The sequence below is a fragment of the Pocillopora verrucosa genome, chromosome 4, assembly GCF_036669915.1.
Source record: "Pocillopora verrucosa isolate sample1 chromosome 4, ASM3666991v2, whole genome shotgun sequence".
NCBI classification, from domain to species: domain Eukaryota; kingdom Metazoa; phylum Cnidaria; class Anthozoa; order Scleractinia; family Pocilloporidae; genus Pocillopora; species Pocillopora verrucosa.
Window position 1 is genome coordinate 11,608,221 of NC_089315.1, and position 9,119 is coordinate 11,617,339.

Below are 9,119 nucleotides of genomic sequence, written 5' to 3' on the forward strand. Positions count from 1 at the left end.
GAGTGTGTCTTTCTTTTATGCAAGGCCGAAGCAATACCTGTAATCTACCGAGATCCTTGTGTGCGATGCGTACGGTACATAAATCATAGAATCTAAAAGTAATCATTCTTTGTCATCCCTTTTAAAAAAAAATTCTTTAATGACTGAAGGCTTGAAAAATGATCCGGTTTTAAAACTTGAAGATTGAATTTTTGATCTTGAGACTGTTCATGCTCAGGTCCGTTCTTCCAGAGGTTGAACCATGTGACTTGAACAATTATCATGACCTCCAACTCTTTTATTATCTAAATGGACTAAAAACAAAAGAAATTGTTATACTATTAGCAAGTAACGTTAGAGGTCATCAGGAGGAGAATCTCAAAGTTTGAAGACATCTGAGAGCGAACTATCAGTCAGGTTTCGAACAAGTTGCTTAAGTCTTATGATTCTACGCAAAAAGGTACCTCTTAATATATAGGCATTATTAGCCCATGGTCCACCTTCACCGTCGGCCATACAATTCGTAGATTTTCCATATTTGTCAAAGGTTTGTTGCGCAGTAGAGCTTGCTGCACACCTGCCACCATTCTGAATTACAAACATACTGTAACCCTTTCTCATTGCAGCGACGGCACACTTTGCAATGGGGTTTGCACGAGAATTGTACGCGTCATCTAAGACGGAATCTTTTCCTTCTAATGTTTCGATGGCACGATCTTGTTTGTCTTTGTAACAACCAACGTCTTCGTACTCTAAAGATAAAAATAGAAACTCACAATCACGATAAAAGTAATTTAGATGGAACTCATCGTGGTAACTTTTACTCCATTCATGTGGTCGACAATGACAACGTTCTATAAGAGCGAAAGGCTTTATGACCTGAATATCGGGTAAGAAAGAAATACATAAAATGACTCCCTGTAAATTAGTTTTACATTGACAAGTCTCTATAGCATTTTTGCAGAAAGGACCGGGGAAAAGGTAAAATGAAATTTAAATCATTCAGCTCGCTAAATACATTGAAGGCTAATTTAAGGTAGTCCTAGAATGTTTATGTGTGAAATCACAATCAGTAATCATTGAATCTGCCTTGAACAGGGGAATATAGAGCTCTTTAGCGCTTAACGCATAGATGAGAGAAAACGGCAACTTGGAGGATTTTAGGGAATCTGAGATCTCCCCTTCACAGTTTGGAAAGCATTATCAAGATTGGCGTTAACTGATTTCGGAGGGCAGATCGTAATTGCGGTGTGTTGAGGCCGACCAACGGCCGAATGAACGATTGGATAGTGATTAGGTCACACATGGCTTTTGTCCTACAAGCAGTTTCGTCTCGGGGACCGTAATTGCTATGTTTGTTTGTTACATTTGTTGTACTTTTCCCATCGATTATCGCACAGAATATTTAAGTATCAGATTTCAATTTTCTTTTACCCCGATGTGTTTTTGATTTAGGTTCTCTTTGTTCAGTTTTTACCGTAGGTATAAATCAATTCGAGACAACACAAAATAATGGAAATGTCTGTAATTTGAAATTTGTACGCAATCTCTAGCTGACCCGGATAAAAGCGTTGTGTTCTACAACTACGCGTCAAAAAAGCTCTCTGCGAATCGTCCCCAACACCAGGTATCCTTTAGAGTTGTTACAACTTACCTTTTATCAAATATACGTTAATAGCCTCGGGTCCTCCAGTACCATCAACCTCACAATTCGTGGATTTTCCATATTTGTCGAACACCTGTGGCGCAGTAACACTTGCAGCACAAAGGCCGCCATCCTGAACTGCAAACATACTGTACCCTTTTCTCATGGATGCTACGGCGCACTTTGCGATAGGATTTTCACGAGAATTGTAAGAGTCGTTCAGGATGGAATCCTTTCCTTCTAATGAGTCAATTTCTCGATCTTGTTTCTCTCTGTAACAACCAACGGCAACGTAACCTGGAGATCACAAAAAGGACACTGCAATCGTGGACACTATTTGTATATTTGTCACTATTTATCACCTGGGGGGAGGGGGTGGGGGGTTGGAGTTCAAAGGATATTGTTTGTATCATAATAAAAACCTGATACCCTTTAAATTCTCCGCAGTATTCTAATAACCTCTACCCCCCCCATTGGCAGTCAATTTTCTACCGTGCCCCCTCCCTTTAAAATTCCGTTAGAGACGATTGATCCCTCCTCCATTTCCCATGAAAATCATGTGATCCCAAGAAATCCTCCGACCCCACCCTCGAAGATAAGTAATGATTGATCCCTTAGAAGGGACATGTTATGATCACCTTCACCCTGCTCATGGCTTCGACAAAGATAACGTTCTGGCTGAGCCAACGTCACGTGACCTAAATATCGGGAGACAGGCGAAAACATTTGTATGCCGACAACATACGTCACCTATTATGATTCAATTTCGTTGCTGCTTCAGTCCTACACAACCGACTCCTTGTACATTAGTAGCAATTGTTTACGACAAAAGCTTTCATGGCACAAAATTACCACCAAAGCATTATGCAAGGTAACACTATCCACAAATAAAATAATTTTTACTACGAGATAAGGTTCGTTATAAAATTATAGCTGGAAGTATGCGCAAGAGGGTTATATGAATTGAACTCATTTACCACTTGTAATACATCGAGGTACAGTCCTAAATGTTTTAAATTGGTATCAAAATCAATAAGACACTAATGATAATAATAATAACATTATTTCTGTATCATTGAAACTTTTTTGTACAGCTGAGCTTTTTATTCTTCTTACGAATGCATTGAGGAAAAGCGTCTTGGGAGATCTTAGGAGTCTGCATGGGATGAGCCTTTTCATTCAATTTCCATAAAACGCACAGCTTACAAAGAATCAGCAAGAGTGGCGTTTATTGTCCGCCCCTGATTTTTATAGTAGTTCATAATTACCTTTCAGTAAATATATGTTATAAGCCGCAGGTCCTCCGCTCCCATTAGCTTCACAATCCGTAGATTCTCCATATTTGTCAAATGACTTTAAAGCGGCGCCACTTGCTGCACACCAGCCGCCATTCTGAACTGCAAACATACTGTAACCGTTTCTCATAGCAGCCACGGCACAATTTGCGATGGGATTTGCACGAGAATCGTAAGCATCGTCTAGGCTAGAATCCTTTCCCTCTAACGTTTCGATTCCACTACTTGCCATATCCGGCAGAGAGTCATTTGAGTTGTTTTTGTAACAACCAACGGCCTTATAACCTTAAGAATTACCAAAAAAAATAAAATCATAACCCTTATCACTATAATTTTAATGGTTATACGGTGATAGCTTTTGCTCCATTTTTAAGATCGACAACGCTGTTCATATACAACGACGACAACAAAATAACAGTCGACAGTACGGTGTGATCGTCCGAATGAGATAGCCTAGAAAAATTTTTTTTTCAGGTGTCCAATGAGGACTACTGCCCAGGTTTCAGAACTACCTCTACCCGATGAGCTCACCATACGATCGACTATTACTTCAGGTTCAGACCGTGTACTATGTTATGCACTGACCTTTTATGTAATAAACTTGATTGGCCCATGGTCCACCCTCACCATCTGACTTACAAGCTGACGATTTACCATATCTGTTGAATGTCTTGGCAGCCGAAGCGCTTGTTGCACACCATCCACCATCTTGAATTGCAAATATACGAAATCCTCGCTTCTTAGCTGCTTGAAAGCATTTGCTGATGGGATCAAGTCGTGTTTTGTAGTCTCTATCCAAAATAGGATCTTGTCCCTCCAATGTCGGTATGGCTCGGTCATCATGATCCTGAAAACATCCGATCGTTTCGTAGGGTAAAACGAGCGCTGAAATTTGAATATTTTATAAATCAAATGATGGTCAGACTTCAGTGGAAAACAAAAAGCAGCAGCTGGCATTGAGAGAGGTGCGGCCGCTGTGTGTAGGTTTCGTGGCTCAGTAGGCGCAAATTAGAAAGATAACATCCGGTAAGTGTGACTTCAGTCATACGCCAGCCGTGATTAGCTTATGTTACTTGTACTGTGGCGTTTGTCAACATCGCTCATATTCTGCACAACCTCTGCAGGCGAACTGTTTTCGAATTTTACTGAATACTTCTCGAGCAAATGATCCCAAAAGTGTAGTCTTTATTTGCACTTACGATTGACGACATAGACATTATTAGCCCAGGGTCCACCTTTGCCATCACCCTTACAAGCGGTGGATTTTCCATATTTGTCAAACGTCTGTGGCGCAGTAGAACTTGCTGCACACCAGCCGCCATCCTGAACTGCAAACATATTGTAACCCTTTCGCATTGCAGCCACCGCGCACTTTGCAATGGGATTTACACGTGAACTGTAGGCGCCGTCTAAGATGGAATCTTTTCCTTCTAGAGTCTCCACTGCGCGATTTGAAGTATCTGTATAACATCCTACGGCTTGATAACCTAAGAGAAGGAAATTTGGTGGAAGCAAACTCAGTTCATTCTTTTCAAACCCTCTAAACTAGGGAGTGTCCTAATACCACAGCTACTGGTACTGTTCAGTATTGTAAACTGCTTTGTTTCTTATCTCAACACAATACCAAAGTGACTCGCCTAGGATACATATAAGAAATTCAAACTGGCAAAACGAAATCAGGATATCTTAGATTGTGCTCAAAGGGAAACATTTCAAAAGTAAAAATCGATGTTTCCACTATAGCGAAAGCAGTATCACGAGACACAAGAACTAGCACGACGAACAAAACGACAGCGCCTTTTTAGAAGATTAAAAATGATTGCTGAAACAAAAACAAAAAAAAATTAACTATTCCTGAAAGGGCTTCAGTGACAAACAACTGTAAAACGACCACTCACGACCGACTTACGCTACAGCCAATAAAATAACGGCTAAACTGAGCGATCAGTTTACACGAACCACAACTTCTCACGTCGAAACGTCTGTCAATACTACCGATAACAGTCTTGCGATCAGACCACACGAACACATGTAAAACGATCGAAAGTATGTTAATGTACTAACCTTTGATATAATAAACTTGATTGGCCCATGGTCCACCTTCGCCGTCTGACTTACAAGCTGACGATTTTCCATATCTGCTGAACGTCCCAATGGCGAAAGCACTTGAGGCGCACCATCCCCCATTTTGAACTGCAAACACTTGGAATCCTCGCTTCTTCGCTGCTCCATAGCATTTCTCGATAGAGTTACTCCGTGCATTGTACTTGCCATCTAGGATCGAATCTTGCCCTTCCAAAGTTGGTATGGCTCGGTCATTAAAATCTTTGTAACATCCAATTGATTGGTATGGACCTACAGACCCTACGAAAAAGGAAAAAAAAAAAAAAAAAAGAGGCAGCGGAAAATAAATTATGCATGATGAGATGCTGAAATCAGCTTGGATCACAACCTTCCTATGTGTTTGATCTGCCGTGACTTGAAAATAGTCCAGCTATTTTCATACAAAAAGACTAATCTTTTCGTTTTTTCTGTCTTTTTGGCGTCTTCTTTTATTCGGTTAGCTAGCTACTTAATTAATCAATAGTTCACCAGTTAAAGTTATTCACTCAGTCAGTCATTCTATCTGTCAGTTTGTCAGTAGGTATCTAGCTACTACTAAATTGTTGGTTTGTTGGCTCGTTTACTTTGTTATGTTTTTAGCAGTTTAGTTATTTGGTTGTCTGGTTGTTTGGTGGTTTGGCTGTCTGGTTGTTTAGTTTTTTGGTTGTTTGGTTGTTTGGCTGTTTGGTTGATTAGTTGTTTGGTTGTTAGTTGTTAATCAAGACTAGGCAAACTACTAGTATCTTGCTTTACCTACCATACTCGAATGATCTGGGATCTAGACTCGTGAAGCAATTGCACAAAAAAAGGATAATAAGCCAAGGAACAAACAATCTTGCTCTTAATCCCTCGGAACACATGATAAAGCAATACCCGAAAAACAACATGCCATTTTGGACAAGCTTTGTGAGAGCAACTCTTTCCTGTATCCCTCTGTTTACGTTTTCCAAAGCCTTCTCCGTGTTACGAAGACGTCTGAACTGCATTCGAAGCCTTTTATTGTGTTTTGACTCCCTTTCCTGCATCCTTCTGTCTACGTTTTCTAAAGCCATCCTCATGTTACGAAGACGTCCTTCCAACTCTCCTCGAAACCTTTTATTGTGTTTTGACTGATCCCTTTTTAGAATTTTCAGCTCGTTCTTCATGTTTGAAACATCTTTTTCAGTCACATTTCGGTGCTGGATTAATACTTGGTGCTCGAATGTTTGTAAGTCGAATGTTTGTAAGTCGCATTTCAACTGTAATATTTCATCTCGGGCCTTTTTAGCGGCAGAGTCATCGGCCAATGCGGAATCTTCGAGCAGTTTTTCAACAGCATCAAGGACAGCCTTTCTTTCTTCATCTGTTAGTTCTAGCTTCGGCACGTGAGCCCACTTTGTATTACGTGCTTTTCGAGTTTCTTCGACTCGAGTCTGTAAAATTTTAAATTTGTTGCACCAGTACATGAGGTTCAAAATACCAGTAATATCCATGTCGTCCGCGCCATTAATAATGGAGCCTGGACTCAATTCAGGTATATACAGCTTAGCTATTTCCCAAGGACCAAGATCTGGATCCGCCCACTTGCTGGGATCACTTTGTTTCCAGTGTGGTTTGTTTCGATGGTGAAAAAACTGAAGTTCACATGCCCATGCACATTTCTCCATTTTATGAGTTCTTGTTTTACATTGGCAGGGTCCCGCATCGGGAAGATCCGCAACTCTGTTTTTTATGCACTTATACAGACAATCCATCTCTCGTGTAACATAAGGCCGCAGACCCTTACAAAGTACGTTTACTAAGGCATGACCCACAGCGAGCCAGTTACTGTACTTTGGTATGCTTATTTCACTTGCGGGACCAGCTGGTGCAGAGGAATGCGACGTAGATGCCATGGCATTAACTTTAGTTTCTCCGGCCCTGAAAAAAAAAAAGCTTTCAGATACATCATAATTCTTGCAAAAAATTTATTCATAACGCTTCCCTCGTTTAGCATTTATAGGCAACTTAACAACCCAATCATCAGTAAAGGAATTTCCTCATTTAATTTAAATGCCAGCGGTAATACGGTAGTTCTAATTAAAAACTTTGGAGTTTTTAGAAGGTCAGCCAATAACAGTTAAATTTTGCTAATTAATTTGGACATGACTCCGATAAGTCTTGAGTCAACCGATTCAACATAGGTTTTATTTTCAAAAGCCAGATACGACGCGAATCCGCTCTGTGATGCAAGTTAAACTTGAAATCGACCCTTCATTAACCCTTTACACCTTTACATCAGTATGCATATTCTCCATACTGTTCTCTATACATTTACAAAGGAGCTTACAAGGAGAATTCAACCAACAATGAAGAGTTTCTTTAGTTGGTGATCATTTCCTTGATTCTTGTGACCTTAATGCTTGATTCAGGGGTGATATTGTAAGGAGAAATTAGATGCTATTCACTCTTAGGGGTTAAAGGGTTAAACGGGCCAGGCTATCGATGATTTATCGAGGTAAGAGTGATCATTATATTCAATCAATAACCAGAATCAAACGTTTTGAAATCATTGTTATCGTAATGGAAAAAAAAAAAAAAAGGCGAGTGAAATGGAAGTGAGTTGGGTGGTCCCGATTGGCACGAAGCAATGAAAATAACCGTACCACGAACACGAATTTCCGTCACGTTATTGTATTAAATTCATGAACACCACCGGAGATACGGCAAATTTACTATGATTTAGTATTCACCATGAAATATCAGTGTTATCTTTCGTTAGAAAAATCGTTTAAGATGAATTGGCTTTAACTTAAAGCCAATTCATCTTAAATACTATTGTCTGAAATGAATGCGCTGTTATCAATATGCGAACAATTGAGCTCAGTTACTCGGGTAAATCGCAGATGAAGTCTTAATTTCGTTGCTTTTCTTAAAACCTTTCATGTGGTTCGGGTGATGACCGCGATGAGGTTACAGGTTTCACAGGAAACATTTAAACGCAACCGTCAGTGCACATGTATACCATATACAAATCTTAACTCAGTTCCAGCCGCTCGTGACGCTTATTAGACAGAAACGGACGCCCCGCTTGCGTGACATAAAACGCACAGTCGAAAAAAAGTAGAACACTGGCATCGAAAAGTTAATTTCCCATTTTCAAAAGCGAAACCGTGACCAGGATCTAATATTTCATATTTAGAGCCTGGCGGCATACATGGTCTACACTTGCGGTGTGTAAAAATTATCTTTATTTTCTTTCTTCTGGCTCTGCAGAATTCAAACTACTTGCATTGAACTCATGTTTCATGCGTTCTTCCAGAGGTCAGACAGTGTTAAGCAAAAACCCACCTTGAACACGTTATTTACACTGGTTTCAGCGACTCCTTCGATGATACACACCACAATCCACCACCAGATCTTCAGGAATAGCCAAAAAAGCTGTTCACTTCTGATGAATTATTAAAATTTCGACTCCACAAGCGCTTGAAGCCACGAACTGCGGAAGTGAAATGCAAATCATGACCAGAGTCTGTGGGACACTGGTAACGAGACTAGATGAAAAACTTACAGCGATCTCGTTTCTTATTCGTTTGGTTTTCTTTAAGTTGTTTACAATGGCAATAGTAATGGTTATAATAACTTTAATTTGATAATACTACTTATAATAAATAGAGGTTGAGTTGATGATGTGAATTGGCTATCGTAGAGACTATCTTGCCTTTTTCCTTTATTTTGTTACTAAAAAATGTCTTAGCGTAGACATATGTAATCCAAGACCACTACCTATGCGGAAATAGATGAAAAGAGTACCTTTCTGTCAAAAGCAGATGTATAAGTTTAAAAGAGTAGCCCTATTTGGTAATAAGGACGGAGAACCCCGCATCAAAGCCATTTTGAGTGTGCTTCCCCAACACTTTGGTCATTTTCATTCTTCTCTCCCCTCCCTTATTTCCCTGACCTTTCCGACTCAGTTTTAAAATATTTATAAAGCGTGAGGTCACGTTTTACTACATCGGCGGTTCCATCTATTTTTCAATATCAAAGAGAAGAACCTCTCACAGCTGCCAAATTTGATGGCAATTGCTTAGCCATCGGACTCCTTAACTTTTCGTGAAAATTCGTTCTGAACGATATGC

At 39.9% G+C, this 9,119-nt stretch overlaps 1 protein-coding gene across 1 annotated transcript; it reads right to left on the reverse strand.

Annotated features, from left to right (window-relative positions):
- Positions 1-155: 155 nt before the first annotated feature.
- LOC131773472 (uncharacterized) lies at positions 156-8,474 on the reverse strand. The gene is made up of 9 exons (XM_066165568.1): positions 8,332-8,474; positions 5,780-6,921; positions 4,984-5,283; positions 4,119-4,406; positions 3,505-3,804; positions 2,893-3,204; positions 1,634-1,921; positions 444-731; positions 156-293 (listed from the first exon to the last, which is right to left on the reverse strand). The coding sequence occupies exons 2-9, from the start codon at positions 6,894-6,896 to the stop codon at positions 214-216; spliced, it is 2,973 nt and encodes a 990-aa protein (XP_066021665.1). The 5' UTR covers positions 6,897-6,921; positions 8,332-8,474; the 3' UTR covers positions 156-213.
- Positions 8,475-9,119: the final 645 nt, after the last annotated feature.

Coding starts and splice junctions, on each gene's coding strand:
- LOC131773472 (XM_066165568.1), bottom strand. CDS start 6,896: ATGGCATCTACGTCGCATTCCTCTGCACCAGCTGGTCCCGCAAGTGAA. Junction 5,284..5,779: donor TCCCAGATCATTCGAGTATG/GTAGGTAAAGCA, acceptor CCTTTTTCGTAG/GGTCTGTAGGTCCATACCAA. Junction 732..1,633: donor TAACGTATATTTGATAAAAG/GTAAGTTGTAAC, acceptor TTTTATCTTTAG/AGTACGAAGACGTTGGTTGT.